The sequence below is a fragment of the Corvus cornix genome, chromosome 5 (assembly GCF_000738735.6).
Source record: "Corvus cornix cornix isolate S_Up_H32 chromosome 5, ASM73873v5, whole genome shotgun sequence".
NCBI lineage: Eukaryota > Metazoa > Chordata > Aves > Passeriformes > Corvidae > Corvus > Corvus cornix.
In genome coordinates, this window is record NC_046335.1 from 17,731,467 (window position 1) to 17,748,918 (window position 17,452).

Genomic DNA, 17,452 nt, shown 5'->3' on the forward strand with positions numbered 1-17,452 from the left:
CAAATTTTAAGGCAATCTCTGTATTACTAGCAAAGCTTACCTGGCAGGGTTAACCAAAGAGCAGGAAAGACAAAATTTGGCAGGGGCATAGTGCTGTTTCTAATTTTTGAGGGCATCTACAGCACCCAAGGCCTGGTGCACCCCTATGCATCTCCATTAATAAAGGGGACTGCAGAAGGTTTGGCTATTGCATTGATCATCATCAGGCACCCAGAGCTGGGAATCTGGTCTCCCACATGGATGCAAGATGCCTTCTGCCACAGTGCTAAATGGACACCTGTGCATCGGGCCTGCAGGAAAAAAGATAACTCCTTGTGGGTTACTGGATGCAAAAACTTGAGTTCAGGCTGCAGCAGCACAAACCATTGACCGTGGTGGGCTCCTGCAGACACTGTACTCCTGAATCTGTTCTCCTTTAGCTGAAGTTTGAAAAAGGCCTGTTTTAACTACAATGTTGCTTGGTCATTTATCTTGGTGTTTCTCATTTTGGAAGGCTTATATATTCAATACAGCCGTCACTTGGTGCTTTATTCTTAGCCATTATTCCAGCCTCCAGTGAAAAGGAGTAAAACAGAGAAAGACAGTAGGACATTCAAGGATATGCTCATAGTGCCCACACAGAATGTGTGCTGAAAACTCCTCCAGATGGCTTGAGAGTGTGGTATTTGGACAGTTGTGGAATGGAAACCTCCATTAAAGACAGCTACATTTGTCCCTGAGAATGAACCCTAGACTGGAGGAATCAGAGGGCCACTTGAAATTATCTAACGCGTATTTAACATTAACTGCTCTGTGACTCTGTGGCCCTGAATAGAACCTTCAGTGGGACTAAACAGCTGCATCCATGAGCAGTAAAGGAAAACACATTACTGTACTGCTGCCCTGGTTGTTGTGCTGTTCCAAAGCATACTGGTTTAACTGTATGTGATTAACTTTGCCCACTCTTGACCATCTACTGCTGACATTATGAGTCAGGAATTTTGTTCTTAATCAAGGATGGATTAGCATGAACCTGTCCCATCATGTAACACAGCTATAAAATGTGTGGGGTGGTAAAGTGACACAGGCAGATGAGTTCTATGTCACGTAAGATCAGTTGGTATGTTTAGAGTTTGCCCAGTGTAACCACTTTGCTACTGGAGCTTGGGTCCAGATGGATGCAGTGGAGATGGGACCACTCCCCAGTTTCATGCCAGAGAAGAAACTGCTTGTGCTGCTGTTCTTCAGGAAAGATTTTGCTTTTTTTTTTTTAATTAATTTCTCTTTCCTCATGTTGTAAAGGTTGGAGAAATAAAAGCTCATGCAGCAGAGTGGAAAGCAAATGTGACAGCTGAGTTCAGAGAGACACGGAGGCGGCTCAGCGTGGAAATCCATGACAAACTTCAACGGGCAGCCACCATCCGGAGCATGGAGCGCAGGCGCCTAGGCCTGGACCAGCGAGCCCACTCCTTAGACATGCTCTCTCCAGAGAAGCGCTCTGTCTTTGCTACCTTGGAAACAGGACGCTTCAAGGCCTCCTCTCAGGAAAGCATCAACAACAGGCCTAACAACCTGCGCCTTAAAGGGTCAGATAAGCTCAACAAGCATGGGCAGGGGGCATCCGAGGACAACATCATTAACAAGTTTGGATCATCTGCCAAGATGACCAAAAGGAAAAACAAAGACCTCAAAAAGACCATGCCTGAGGATATGCATAAAATTTATGAGACCTTCAGAAACTATTCCTTGGATGAAGAAAAAAAGGAAGAGGAGACAGAGAAGGTGTGTAATTCCAAGAACTCTTCTAGCACTTCAGTCCTGACCAAGTGTATCCAGCAGCACTCAGACCTGGAAAATGGAGTGATTCCCAATGAAGCCAAAGAAAGGGAGCATAAAAACAAAGTGTTACTTTAAGACAAAAGTTAAATGTAGAAGATGCTTGACTTGAATGAACAATGTTGGTGGTTTTATATACATATATATTGAGACACGTGCCTTATACAGACTCCTTACTCAGTCTGAATTATATAGCATCGAAGAATATTTCACTGTGCCATAAAGACTCAAGCTTGCTCTGCCAAAACAAATCAGGAACACAGCACTGCAGAATGGCAACAGAAAGCTACGCACATGGAAATTTCAGCCTGTATAAGATTACCAGGGCAAGACACAAAGGAAGGGATTGAACCATGGCAGTATCACCAGAATGCTCCTACCATGGTGTGCTATTAGACAAAGGGCAGCTATGCAAGAAGAGCCTGTGAAAGGGATGAAAAACAGTGTATCTTTGTCATGGAGTATGCATCCATAAAGCCTTCCCCTGGTGATTAAAAAGAGGAGAAATGAGTGGAGAGAACTAGAAACCTTCAGTAAGGCTTAGTTTACGTTTTGGCACGTGATCCAAGCTAGATTTTTTTTTTTTCCGTATTTTTGAGTCAGATGCATTACCTTTTCTAAATGCCAAAAGAATGTCCATGGACACCGCCAGCACCTGGGTGCTGGTTTGAAAATCAACACAGACATAAGTAAGGGTTGGATTGCTCTTTTCATTAAAAAAAAAAAAAAAAGAAAAAAAAGAAAAAACTCTGTGGGTATTTATCTTAAGCAGTGAAAAAAAAAAGAAAAAAGAAAGAAACAAATGGATTTTTTTTTCTCATGTAGGAAAATTCAATGTAAAGTCACAGCAAGAAAGTGCATATGAAGAAAATATAACATCTCGTGATATTGCTTAAAAGAAGAGAAACATCAATTTAAAATTTGGCTAGATGTATAAAACAGTGGGCCAACTTTTTTTCTTTTTTTTTAATAATTTCTCATTCACACTTTCTACCACTGGAACAAACCCTTCTATTTAATGCTGTAAGACTATAAGGACAGAAGGGAAGCTATAGCTTTTGCATGTCAGCAAACTGCTGTTCTCTAGCTGAATCTGAATTTTTAAAAATAGACATAAGAGCTTACATGTGATTCAAATGAGGGCTCCCATAGAATCTCAGGGCTCTCTGCCCCCTTTTGCTGGGTTTGGTTTAGACATAAGCTGCTGTCATAATCTCAGAAAAAAAAAGAAATTTAGGAAGAAAAATATTGTGGTAATCTTTTAAGTGCTTATAGCTTTAAGTGCCATTAATGCTATCATATTTTGTAACTTTTTAAACAAGTATTTGGAATTATTTGGTTTATTTCCTTTCAGGTACTATCTGTGTTGGACATTTGATATTCCTTTTATTGATAAAAAGTAAACATGAGCTCTCTGCATTTCTAGAGTAAAGTGAAATGTAACTAAACTGGGGGCATTTTTAAAAAATCTTCTGTGCTGTCTGGGCATATGGATATAAAAAACAGAATTGTGTCTAGACTTCACAGGAAATATTCAAAGAAAAGGCTGCAAAATAATTAACGGGAATTGCAAAACATACTAAATTTTTTATAGCATCATTGGGCTACTGGGTGGGCCATTACAGATAGAAGATTTTGCATGCTGGAAATGAGAAACACATGATTGTACCAGCAATGCTTTCTCTAAGCTTTCACAAAACCCTAAATATTCTTGCAATTCGAACTGTAGGCTTTTATGTAAGGTAAGCATGGATGTTGATTGCAGAGACTCCTGCAAGCTAGTCAAACATACAGACAGGCACATGCAGACACGGACTTTTGGAATTGCATGCCGATGTCTACATACACAAAAATGCATGTGTCATTCTGTGACAGTTTCTGAGATTTTATGCACAATGAGACAACTCAAAATCAAACTGGCCACCAGAATACATGATTGCCATGGCTATGAATGGAAGCATGGCAGTGCGAATGCAAATTTTGAGTATACATATTTGCATATCTAATGACTCTGCTGGATTTCCAGGAGTGAGCCAAATTCCACTAGTGCAGAGGAGGAAAGAAGTTCTTAGTTTGTTTTGTCTGCTGGTTCACTTCTCTTGAAATGTCTTATCATCATTTTAATTTCATTATCTGTCTGAAAACCAAGGATGGAAAAGCAATGTTTGAAAAATTTCAGGTCATTTGGGATTGCTCTAACTCAATAAGATCCAAGAGAAATTGAATTCTGCTTACTTCACCAGTGAATCGTATGGTGCAGGGCTGCACTCTGGCTTTACCTTACCAGAGGCAGGGCAGTAAGCCCAGTCCCCAGGGAAGGTTCCACTTGACTCAAGAACTGCCGTGGCTTCTGGAGACTTTTGTGCCAGGCAGCCCTATGCTTGGCTTCGCAAACACGCAGATGGCAGCTTGTGACCATCCTCAGTCCCATCCTCCTCAAGCCACAGGCAGACACCAGCAAGGTGCAGGTCTCCTCAAGCACTGGAGTTCTTTAGCCTGCCTGTTACTGCTGATTTTGGGCAGGCCTTGAGTGCCACATATGAACAAATCTTCTGAAGTCTCATCCATGAGCATCACTAATTCTGTAGTGCCAGGATGGATGAAGCGTATCTGGATGTACAAAGGCTGTTCGGATCTGGTGTTTTACTGGCAGGAGGTTAGGAGTGAAAGCTACAATTTAGATTTGCCTTTGAATTCCAGAAAAGGTTCAGAAGTGCTCAGACATATGATTTGGGTCTGAGAATTAAAGTAATGCCTTGTTACATCATCCTGCGCTTTGCATCTATGAAGGATCTGGCACCCAAAAGCATCTCACCTGACTCTGAAAGCATGCAATACATTCAGTTTGTGCAAATAATTCTCCTTGGTTACCAAATGCCAAGATCAACATCATGCATGCAGTGTTCTGTGTTTGTCAGATGAGTTCTTCTCACAAGAAATGCTTGCCTGCAATAGAAAAGTTCTGCACAGTCACACAGACATCTGTAAGGATATGGGAGATGCATTTTCCGTATGTGAAATACAAGGTTTAGTCATAGCCAGGGGTCTGTCTTGTAGGAATTGTCTGTGTGAGCAGGGAGTTGAACAGCAGGCAAATCACAGAAAACAAGTCAACATGGACAAGTGACTCAGGAGGCAAAATTTGTTGGGCAAATTCAGAACTGTTTGCTCTGATGTAAGAGAAGGACAATGACATATTTGCATAGTTTTAATCTTAACTTTCTGTGTTCTCAATCTGTCCCCTGTCCAGATTCTAGGTGATGGTGTGTGTGTCTCATTCTAGTTTCTGCGTGGCCACGTCATGCAGGAGCCACTGGCTGACATTTTACTAGCTGTTTCTTCAGCATCTCCTGGTTTGGAATATAATAGTTCAGGGACAAAAGGTGATGCTCAGTAAACTCTCAGCGACATACTGAGCAGAGCATTTGATGACCTTTTATATCAAAGCAAATTGCTCTCTTTGATTCCTCTCCATTTCTGTGTCTGTGAAACTTGCTGAGAAAGTTGCCAGGCTACTACAGGAGTAAATATTTTCTTCTTGATGATTTCCTATTAAATACCTCAATATACATAATTTTTATTATAATATGGGAAGTGCAAATGGTGTATTTCATAGGGGGCCAGACAGAAACATCTTGACACCTAAAATGACATTTTAATGAGCTAAATTGCTTTTCCCCTTCTAAAGGGCACCCCTTGGTTTTAATTGTCTGCAACAGCTTAAGAGAGAATCTCAGCTCAAACATCATATGTTTTTATGGCTAAAATTCTCATCCTCTGGCATTTAGTAATACCTATAAAAAACTTGTCATGTTATTTCTAGTGAGGCTGCTCCACCATTACAGAAAGTTTTAGCAAAAGTAGTCTGAACCATATCCAAAACTTATTTCTCTAAATTAGGCCCTTTCCCAGCAGCCTGAAAATATGATGTCAAACAAAAGGGTGGGTTACTCACTTTAGCTCTCAGATCCTGCCCTGAGCATAACATTGACATGGGAATTGGGACCTGAAAGAACAAAGGAAACATGGATTTTCTGTAGCTGCACCCCTGACACACAGAGGACAGCTCAGCTGCTGTACTCCTACAGCTTTCAGCTCTGCAGTCTGGCTTGTGCAGGAGAATTCTGCTATGCCACTTTGGGGATCCTCCTGAACCATTAACCATCATAACCATCACTGAATTCATGCAGATACTGTTTTTCAAAAGATTTGTAATTTCATTACCACTTAATAGGGAACATTATTTCTAATAAATCCTAGAAATAATAGTAAATAAAATAATCCCCCTCAGTGATTTATATTCATGAAACCTGATTTTGCTTGTTGCCATGAAACTGTAAAACATCCGAGCTTCTGCTGCCTGTCTTTAGATGTCTCTAGTACCAGTGTGCTTCCTCCAAAGCCATTAAAGGACTATGCCAGAGACTTTCTGTAGAAATCTCTAACCCATAACAAGTGATATTATGTCTGAGTTCAGGTTGTTAAAAACCCTGTCCTTAAAAACCCTGCATTTTTCGGAAGTATTTGTATTTATGCTGTACATGGGCCGTTTCTTTGCCAGCTTTGGTTTTCTCAGGGGTTTATTTGTGTTGTCAGGTTGCATGATGTCTGCTACTCTCACTTTTCCCATTGTCCACTAGAAATAAATTACAGGCAAAGACCAGGCATCACGTTATGTTGTGTACTAACCTAGAGCAGGAAGTGTCCTACTAAACAGATATGAATTTGAAAGGTGACTGGGGACAGCTTCAGTCCTCCCTGTGCATTTACTTGTCCTGAGCTATGTTTTGTCTAATCTAAGGCCAAAATCTTCCCCTTTAAGTCTGTGCAGTAAAGTGAAGCTAGCTTGTTATTTTTTAGCTTTTTATGGCAAAGGCCTGCTGTTTTAACTCATCTCTGCTGTGCAATTTATACTTACTGGAATGGCGTTATATCACTAAACACAAATGAGCTCAGTTTCAGAAACAGTTCCCTAGGCATTTAAGTATCAATGAAAACACATGGAAAATCAACACAAATCTGTGGAACTCAAAGGCTTGTAGATTAATGTATGAAACTGATTGGCTGAAATGCATCAGCAAAAAAATGTAGATTTGAAAATTCCTTTGGGTTGCTGAAATTTTCCCAAGGTCCCTATCTACTCTACCACCAATAAGTTACTCTCCTTAATACCACTGCTGAATTGGATCATATTTTTCCTCCTGCCACTGCAGTTCATAACGTTGTTAGTCTCTGTTGACTTGTGTTGTTGAAATCACTGAGGAAGCAGTTGCAAAAGCGAATTTGGGGTTGTCCTGATGTAGCCAGTGCATAGTCTGTGAGCTGGATCATGCTGGGATGGGAAGGTCACTCTAAAGGCAAGTCTTACCCACCACACTGAGTTCTCAGGAACCAGTTGAAGAACAGCCCCATGCAAACACCTCTCACATGGCACACATAACTGGTTCTTGCACACAGATTTACTGGTGGTGCCTCCTCGCTCCATGCAGGTAGATGTGAACTTCTTGTGCTCCCTCATCTCTGGTTACAAGTCACATCTGAGCTAAGTCTTATCACCAGGAAATAACAGGCCTGCTGCTTTTGGGGGAAAGTGCACATTGCTATAGCATTTAGCCTTTTGAGGCAAAGAGTATCTGCTTTGCCTTGCTGATCCTGAGAGCAAAGCAAAGGCAGATGATACTTGGCATGTGAGAGAGAATACTCCTGTCTCCCAAATACATTCTATCCCCAAAGTCCTTTTTATTGTGAGAGCTGGGTGCGCTCAAGAGGAAGGCTTATGGCGCTTTTTTGAGATGTAAGCCAAACATACCAGCTTTTACCATTTAGCAGTTTCTTAGATCCTGGAATAATATAGTAGCTTTAATTAGAAAAAAGCAGTCTAGATCATATCTTCCCAACAATTTAAATTTATTCAGGGCAGTGTATCAATGTAGTTTTAGAGTGATTTTTTTCCAAATTCTAATAGAATTTGATCTGGACCTTGGACAGTACTGAGAAACCACTATTAGTCATTTTCAGCTTTTTGTTTGAAAAAGAAGTTTCTTAAAATTTGGGGAAACACTTTTTTGGGATGCTGTTCTACTATTTTTTCCTGATCAACTTCAAATTATACTATAAACAATCAGTAAAACCAGTTGCAAGGATGTTCTATCTACTTTCTTGTCTCTGTCCCTCTTTCTTTCTTTCTGTAAGATTTAATGGTGCTTTAGAAAGACATTCTCAGAAAAATGACAGTTTCATAAATGTCATTACCAGGGTGCAGAGCAGAATGTGCTTGTACCATCTTGATAAGTTTTGCTGCTATTGTTGTTATTTTATGATGTAATGTTTTAAAAGATTGAAAAAAAAATTGGAACAAAGACCATCCAGATGAAAACACTTTTCCTGTTGTTTTTTTAAATCTTTCTGTTGTCTAATCATCCAGCAAGGGGATGTAATTAACCTTCTCTTTTGCATATCTCTAGAAAACTGTGCCTTGCTGGTAATATCACTTTTGCTGGACCTTTGGGCTTGGTTTTGCCCCTTCTACCTTTTCTCCCTGGTTGATGATCCAGATTCCCATGTTTCCTGGGTGTGTAATTTGGGAAGCCATGGTGCTGGGCTGGTTTCAAAAGAGAGACTTAAATTTCCAGTCGTCCCTTTACCCATACTGAGCCATTTCTGCATTTAGTGACTAGTCAACAGGGAAGCAAGAAACAGAACATTGAGGAGGCTCTGTCTCTCTTTCCAAGTTTCTTTCCAAAGAAATTATTTGCTGGGATGACTGGAAGAAATCACTGATGGGGAGAGGAGGTGAAGGTTTTTGACTTTGGGAAGCACAGACAAAGTTGGGGTTGTCTTTTACTGTGATATCTTTTGCCTTTTTGCAGCTTTTTGGATGTTTGTGTATTGACTGATTTCTGTGTGAGGCCTCAGATTCCCTCGCTGTCTTGTTTTTCCTTTAGATTGGGAAACTGCAGCACAGGCCAGTCCACTCACAGAGGGTGCATACTCTTGAACTATGTTCCTTTTTTCAGCAAATGGGGGTGATAAAAAATTACAGTAAGCATGGTTCATAGTTCTGCATAGTGTGTATAGGGACCCCTCATGGCTGAACCTTCGCTTGACTTTGAGAGAAAAAAATAAAGAAAAAAACCTTCTCTGGACGGAGCAAAACAATCTTCCCCTTTTTTGTGCTAGTTTTTATATGCTGTTTATGCTACTCAGTCCATACTGATTCTTGCTACTTGTGTATTAACTGTGCCAGTCAAGACATATTTCTCCAAAGCCCACCTCCATCTCCAAAATTATTTCTCCTTCCTTATGATCATGAGTCTTTTAATTGGACCTACTTTAGCTACTCTGTATCACTCATTTTTCATGCAAAAATGGTTGTTTGCATTTTCTAGTTTATGCACATTCTACTTGTTCAATTGATTTCCAGGTCCAGACTTCATCAAGCTACAGCTGTTTGCTCTGACTTTGTGACCTGTTGCAGGGGGTATACAGATGGTACTTAAGTTTCTGGAGTCCTCCAGAAAACGGACCTATTTAGCAAACTGACCCAAGTCATTGTTCCTAGAAGTGATTGAGAAAGACAAAGGAAAGAAGAAAAAACCCCAAAAAACCAGCAAAAGCCGAAAGGTGGATGTATGAGAAATTGTGAATACCTTCTTTTTCTCCAAAACCTATATTCAGGATGCTGCGGGTCCCACTAAGATTCTTGCTTAAAAATTATTTTCTCAGTACAGTCTGCTGTTTTGCAGAACACCAACTGTTTCGAAACAAATTGTTAACATGGTAGAAAACCAATTAAAGTTGCTCTAGAAACAATAAATTACTATATAATAGTACAGTAACATACTGAAAGTGCATAGTTTAGGGAGGAATATCCCACAGAGATTTCACAGCACATTTTTTGGCCTGGCAGTTGTCACTGCTTTCCAGAAAAGCTTTAGATCATTTCCATGGGGGACCCTAGAGACTTTCCCCACTGTAGGAGATTGCCTCTGGGTCATCCCTTCCTTTCATTCTGGCACAAGGTGCTGATGTTTTTCTTGATGGAGAACTCTTTTGACAGTGCCATTTCTGAGGCAGAACAATCTAAATGTCATTACTGAACCCAATTTAAACAGGATGGATGGACACCGTAAGTTTGACTTGAAGCAATTAGCTAAATGGACCTGTGCCACTATTTCCTCCTAAGTACAGTTACCTCTTTGGGAAGAATAAAGCAGTAAATTAAGACTGTATTACATTCCAGAGCATGTGGTGACTGTGAATCTTGGTTGTGCATATGAAGAACTTGTTTAAAATATCCACTCCATTACACTGAGCCACAGTGTGCCAAATAGCTTAATTGGTGGGGGTCCAAAACTGTGATCCTTCTCTCATTTACAACCATTAGAATCACTTTAAAAAGAGAAGAGTGTAAACTGAGCAACACAGTTCTACCTGTCAGCAGAAATCTGAATGTTTCTTGAGGTGAACAATTGACTCCCATGTGCAACCAAAGTGGAGAAAAATAGGACTATTGCAATTCCTGAGGGGAAAAAAAGCCAAAAACCCACCATAACAAAACATAACAGCAACACCCCCCTTCCCCCTAATCCCAAATAACAACAACAGTCACAGAGCAAAAGCTTTTCCCTATGCCACTATCTCATTGAATATATCTGGCCTTCTGTGCATTTCATGCTTTTGCAGGTGGCATCAATGAAAATTAAGACATGCATAGTGCCTTTTGCTCTTGTTAACCTTTCAGAGCTAATCCAGTGAGGAGAAAGTCAGCTTCCTGTTAATCCTTTGTAAGCAGTATGCAAAGATCTTACAGTTGCAGGTTTATTGCTTCCCCCTTGCATGAGTATCTGGGCAGAAAAAGAGACAGAAAATTCTACAAAGGACAGAGTTTGGGCCTGCAAATCTCTTCTTCCTACAAGGGTTTGTGGGAAAGACACACGCAGTGCATTCCAGAGCACAAGCTGGAAATGTGATTGAAATGATTGAAATGATTGAAAAAGAAACAAAACAGCACATAAACTGAGGCTGTTTTGCAAAGAGTCATTAAATACAGACAGGAACCTCATGAGATCATTTTTATGATGTCATATTACAGATTTGGGAGTGACTTTTAAGATGTCACAGCAGGAAAAACAAGAGCCCTGGCAATCATTGTCACATGTGTTGAAGCCTGTGGAGAGGCTGGAGCCGGGCTAATCGATAACTCCTCCACAGTGAATAGAGCAGCAGGCGTTTGAGGGATTAAGCACAAACAAATGATGACTGTGTGTTTTGTAACAAGGGAAATAGGTGCTGTCTGAGTAACAGCAAGATTTCAGCCTTAGGTGCTGAAAGATACAAGTTGTGCTGTCAGATTTACACCAAACTGCTTAATCCTCCAACCAGGGGTGGCTGAAAGACAACAGCCTACTCAGGTATTTAGTTCAGACTTTATCCTAGAGCAGGTCCATCTTGTGGGGAATTCATGCTGTGCTGTGAAGCCAATTATATTCTTTTATTTCCATTTCTTATTCTGGTGTAGCTCAATTTGACAAACTAAACATATTTTGTCAAGCTGAAAAAAAGACAAAACCCAACTAAATACAAAATAGCAACAAATACCCCCTTGTAGGCTGCAACTGTCACTTTTTTCCCCTTGGATTCCTTCAGCATAGCTGCCTACTGAGAATGATTTATAACATTTATCATGTTGTTTAGAAACAGCAAGTCTTACTGTTTGAAGAAAGGTATATGACTGCATTTCTCATGAGAAGGAAAAGAGGAGGAATCTCCCTGAAATCTGGGCTTGTCTTAAACTAGAAAATAAAATTTTTGGTAGCTCATTCTGCAACTATGATTTCCTTTTTAGCAGGAAGTTATTTTATATTTCACCTCCTAACAAGAGCTTTAAATGAATAATTTCATTTCTGCTTTTGATTGCTTAAGTTTCCTGCCTTTCTAAGCCTTCACTAATCTATGAAAATAGGTGGCTTCCTTTCTGTAGAATGGACCTCCCTCCCTCAGGCTGAGTACTAATAAATTAGCCCTGCCTACTTGCAATCCTGCATGAAGCAATCCCAGCTCGTTAGCTCTTCTTTGGCAGTTACCAAACAAGCCAATGTAATGCAACAGCAAAAGAGGTTTGGGCTGTGCTTGGCAATTTCTCTTGCCCATCATTAGTCACACATCCCTCCCTGGATTTCTGATTCCTGCTTGTCTGCTCCTCACTAATGCCTATAACAGGGGGCTTGCCTACAGTAAATTTAATCTGGGCTCTCTATAAAGTAGTTGCTGGTGGTTTTTTTGTGTGTAAGGCCAAGCTGTGAAGGCCAGGAAAATGGAGGTACTTTCTACAGAAATCATAGTGACCACCATATTTGTGATCCTCAGGCTCTTTGTTTTAAGCAACGGCCATCTCTGGTGTGGGGATCTCTGCATATTGGTCTAGACAGACATATTTCCTATTAACATGTATAATACACTGCCATTAAGCATCCAGATGATGGGGAAACCAGTACATTGGGGATGCTCTCAGGTACTGAAAGAAGTTCCAAAGAAATAAAGAGATACATGTCAAACCTTGTGGCTTAATAAGAGGAAATAGTTAAGTCTTTTAAGTCTTTTCCTCTCTGTGTCTCCTGGCATTACTTAGTTATTTGATCAGTTTGTTGGCCAGTGTGTACAAAGAATGAAAAGAAGACCTACAGGTGCTTATGGACCTAAAAAAGGGACTTCGTTTAACAGCACTGTGTGGTTTGGAAAGGAAAACTGTCTTGCAGGGAGAAAATGAAGACTCTTTAGTGGAGGTTTTCCTGTCCATTAGTGTAGTCATCAATAACTTGCCTCACAATCAATGTGCATCTGGAGAGCAGAAAGTCAGAAAGCATTGGTTGAAATGTGAACCTGTCAAGCCATAAATCCAGATATGTCGGGGTCCCTCGGCCGGGCAAAGATGTGAACGTGTTACTGTGACACAGGTGGGTGTGGGGACACTGCAGTGCCAGCATTAAATGAGGGCTGCTGCAGGGTCGGCAGAAGTGGGGTTTCTTCTTCTGTGATCAGGGCCCTTCTTTGGCATCTCTTGTCCATTTAGAGACTGAAATACTTTGTTTGAGTATTTTAACAACCATAACAACAAAATCCTTACGTTTTTGCTTCATTGTAACAAAAATTCTGCTATATCTTGATGGGTACTAGGAGTAGTTTTCCAGAGAAGCAAACTCTGCTAAATAATAAGATTTATTTTAAAAAATTATTTTAGGAAAGTAAAATAGAAGTAGATTGGATTAAGGAATACTATGTTTAGATCAGATTTGAAATAGGGATTTGATCAAACATTAGATGCAAAATTGCACAAGGCTAGCAAAATACTATGACAAACCTGGGCTAAGGACCGACTGGAAAAGAGATGAAATCTTGGTAAAACTGGAGCTCAGAGTTACTGGTCTTTCAATTCAAAGATAACCTCTGGAAGCCAAAAAATAAAAAGCCACTTGTGGGTCAAACCAAATTGAAGTAATATCTTTGCAGTGAAATACAAAAACAGAAAAAACCCTCCAGTCAAATTAAATTGGAATTAATTTTATCTTTTCAATCTGAAAGCAAATGTCACATTTCCATTTAAAATGAACTTTTCCCTGAAAGTTAGAGGAGCCATCTATTACTTCAAATGAAAAAAAAAAAAAAAAAGGCTTACAAAGGGGAAAAAATGCTTTGCCTTTTTTTTTCTCCCCCCCCCTTTTTTTTTTTTCTTTCAGATGAATAATCAACATATTATTCAACTGAATTTGGTTTGTCAACCCAAATGAGAAGAGTCAGATGGTTTAGCCAGCAGGAGGCATATATGGCTCAAGTAGGAGCAGGCTGGTTCTTTCCTGTTGTACACTAAAACTCTGAGCAGCTCTGAAGCCTGCTCTCACCAGTGTGCATTGAGCACAATCACTAAATCCTAGAAAAAACAAGCTCGTGTTTTGGAAACATAGACTTTTCCCATTAGGAGTTTAATGTGAGGAACCAATTCTCAATAAAGCAGCCAGTGCTAAGGTTAGGGCATATATGAACTCTTGATCATTTAAATTATTTTGGTAGCATAGTAAATGCTATCTGTGTATTAATTTAAATTCTAGGCAGAGTATGTTTTCTTCCTTGAGGTTCTTGTTTCAGCTTCATATTTAACATACTGTGTTGTATTTTTAAAGTCACAGAATTTACATGAAGCACTAAGAAGACAGGAGTATGTGAAGCGCAGAAAAAATTGTAGTGTTGTTAGTGATGTGATGATTAATATTTACTTACTTTTTTTCCCCCCATGGAGCACTTCCTTGACAGATCTCATGTTCTAGGAAATAAAAATTAATTATTGTCACAAATACTTAGGAAATATCATTATTCCTACTTTATAGCATAGGAAATGAATTAGATAATTCAGGTTACACAGAAACCTGTGTCCAAGCAAGGGTTTTAACTCTTGACTTGTTGCTATGTGCTCTAGTAGCTGACCAGCCATGCTATCTTGACTATACCATGGCTCAGGTACAGCTTTTCCTATAAATAAACTGCTGAATTAAACTTCGAGAGTATTCCATGTACTTTTTTTTTAATTAATTGCTAAATTGCAGTCAGACTTTCACAAAACTGGTAGTTGCCAGAATTAAGATTGTCTATGCACCTTAATTCCTCTTATGTCTGCTTTATGGGACAATCTTTGATTTACATCATCCCATACTTGTCATGGGCTTCTGTCTCATGCCCTGTGTTCTGATCAGTTATGGAGTACTTTTATCTGTTCCTTCATGTTCACTGTGTAAACCTTGGCCTTATTTACTGACAGCAGATTCTGATTACCTTAGAAAATATTGGTTATCTGGCTTGTTCAGCATTTCCAGGGAAATACAGAAGAAAGAATGCAGTTTTCTATGTGGCATTTTGTTTCCTAAACCAGGAGACCTCTTCTAGTTTCTGTATCAGAGATTTTGAAGACATACCACATTCTGGAAGGATACAAGTGTTTTCATCAAAGTCTAAGCAAAATGCTTGAGACTACTTGAGACTTACTCTTGAGAATTACTCTTTCCTTCATTCTACACAGAAACTAGTTTTAGGTAAGGCATCAAAAATGTTTGCTATTATAGCACCAACCTTTTAGATGCCAAAAAGAGATTACTGGGTTTGTCCTAATTTCTCTCCAAGTTCTGAAAAGATCATCAGATAAAAAGCCTTGCATATATTAACCCATGTTGGAGCAATGAGAAAAGAGGAATATCAGTGTATGAAGATACTAATCCATCAGTAGAAAGGAAATACGGCATAGAGAGTTTAAGAAAAAGAGTAGCATAATGCAAATATTTCCCTGGTAAGAGAGTGAACTTTTGGTGATGTATTATGAACAGCCAGCCTTTCTGTGCCCTGGCTGCATTGCATACTGCTGCTTTGTTTTCAAGCTGTGGGGAAAAGTGAAGGGTACATAGGTAAGACCATGGATGTTTCAGAAAATATTTCATGTGTGCAGTTCAATTTAAATCCTTGTATAATATCCTAAATTTGCAGTAGATAGTGCATGAAATACAAAAATCTCCACAAACCTATTGTATTTTGAAGTTAATCAAAAGCTCAATAAAAGGGCAATTTTCCAGTTGAAGTATTCCAGAAAGTCATGGGGTTCCCAGGTTTCTAAAAGGGCATTAAAGGGAGCACCCACATATATCTGTAAAAATCAGATTCAGAAATAGCACAGTTTGCACTCCTCTCGCTTCAGGCAGAATTTTCATTTTGGCTTTGCAACTACAAGACACCATATTTTGGGGTTTTTTTCACCTTAAATATTTCATAAGTTTCTCATGGATTATGAGTTACTCTTTGATCAAAGGTGGAAGCAATGGCTCAGTTTTGGAACTGCCTGTTTAACTGCCTTCCACGTGGGCAATGCACTGAGCCCTCACATTTCTTAACATTCTGTCCCCACTTCCATCAGTTAATGAGACGCAAGAGAGTAGTTAGTGAGGGAGATCGTGAAATAGGACACTCCTCCAGAGGGTCCTACTACACCAGCATCCAGTCTCTTTTTTTCCAACACTTTTTCTCTTTCGTCCTGCCAAGCGCAATATTTTTTGCAGTACCCCTTCTTTCCCTCCCCCGGTCTTGTGAGCATCAGATGTTACCAATGCAGATATTACCAGTCCTTTCAGCTATGCCATCTGGTGAAGCTGACACTTAGAAGATGAGGGGTCTCTTGGTTTTGATATGATCAGTTGTCCTGGCAAGGGGAAAAGAACATGAGCTTCTAGCAGAAATGAGAACAACAGGAGGGTCTGAGGAGTGGCCTCCCGAGTCAGTCTGGCCTGTCAGGAGCTAGGAATTGGGCCCTTCAGTGCACCCCAGTGCCTCTTCTGCTGCTTATGGAACAATCTTGCAGGAAGTGGGGCCCCTATTGTTTGTCTCCCATGCTGTCCTTTTATACCGAGTTTAGAGTGTTCTGTGTAGTACATTTTCCTCTAAGCTTGATGCTTAAAGCTGTCCTGGAAGCCACTCCTATGTACTAGACCTATCCATATCCATCTTCACCCATCTCAGAGAAGTCCTTTATGAGCATATACACTTATGGAAACAGCTTTACTCTGAGCAGCAATCTCTTTTTCTCCTTTTGTTGTAGTTATTTATAAGGTAGACTTAACGCAGTAACATTTCTTCTTTTTCATTCTACAGAGTAAGAAAAAAATTGCATTGAATTTCCAGGGAAGATATCTTTCTCTTCCAAATCAATTCCCATCACAAATTTCGGTGGGAACTGGATTTGGTTTGCACTTGTTTAATCTGCATTAAAAACTTTAAATAGTGCAGCACATTTTACTTTGAAACTGGGAATCTGTTGCTTGACCTCAGTTGTTTATACTTCACTGTATTTCCTTCAAATTGTACATAATTATTTCCAAATAGAGTGGCAGTCTATGCTTTTTCTTTAGTGCATCTATTCTTCTATGGCCTCTGGTTAGTTATTCATTTGTTATATGATTGTTTGTTTGTTTGTTTTAAATGGCCACAATAATGCCCCAGTTCTTCCTCTGGCAACTCTATATAAAATGTTACTTTTTATAATGGCTCTGGCAGACTGAGGTCTTGAAGTCTTTGATCTGGAATAGCACACAGTAATTTCTTTATTTCAGTATCTTAGTGAAGGTCTGCTTATTAGAGGTCTATCAGCCTTAATGGCTATTGCCTCTTCCAGCTGAACTTCCTGTCATGGCTGAGCCACTCCATTATCCCAGTGAGGTCCAAATAAAATGCAGAAAAGCCTTAGTGCAGTTCCTTCTCCCTTGGTTGCATTAATTGTGCTGGGCTAACAGGGATAAGAAGCAGAAGGTATTTAGTATTTGGCCCTGCTTTGCTATGGCTTGAAATACCACAAAAGGGGTAAGTTCAACTACCAGTTTTATATAGCAACTTGTCAGAGTAGAACCACACTATCAGCCTGATGTTTACCAGCTACTTTAGAGACTGAGTCACTTTTGCATCAATTTAGTCCTTTCTAGGGCAAAAGTATCATTCCCTAAAATGAAGAGGACAGAACATTTAAGGCTCATCCTGTAATTTTTCAAAGTCTATTATAAATATTTTAACTGAAAAGATTTGGAATGAAAAAGTAATTGCCTTTTTGTCCAGCTCT

At 39.7% G+C, this 17,452-nt stretch overlaps 1 protein-coding gene across 1 annotated transcript in view; it reads left to right on the top strand.

Moving 5' to 3' along the window:
* KCNK10 (potassium two pore domain channel subfamily K member 10) overlaps positions 1 to 14,199 on the top strand; it is a 69,670-nt gene extending 55,471 nt beyond the window's left edge. The window contains exon 7 of the mRNA XM_019285626.3: positions 1,282 to 14,199. Within this exon, the coding sequence (XP_019141171.1) occupies positions 1,282 to 1,893 (612 nt within the window). The 3' untranslated portion in view covers positions 1,894 to 14,199. The remainder of the gene's footprint in view (positions 1 to 1,281) is intronic.
* The last annotated feature ends 3,253 nt before the right edge of the window (positions 14,200 to 17,452 follow it).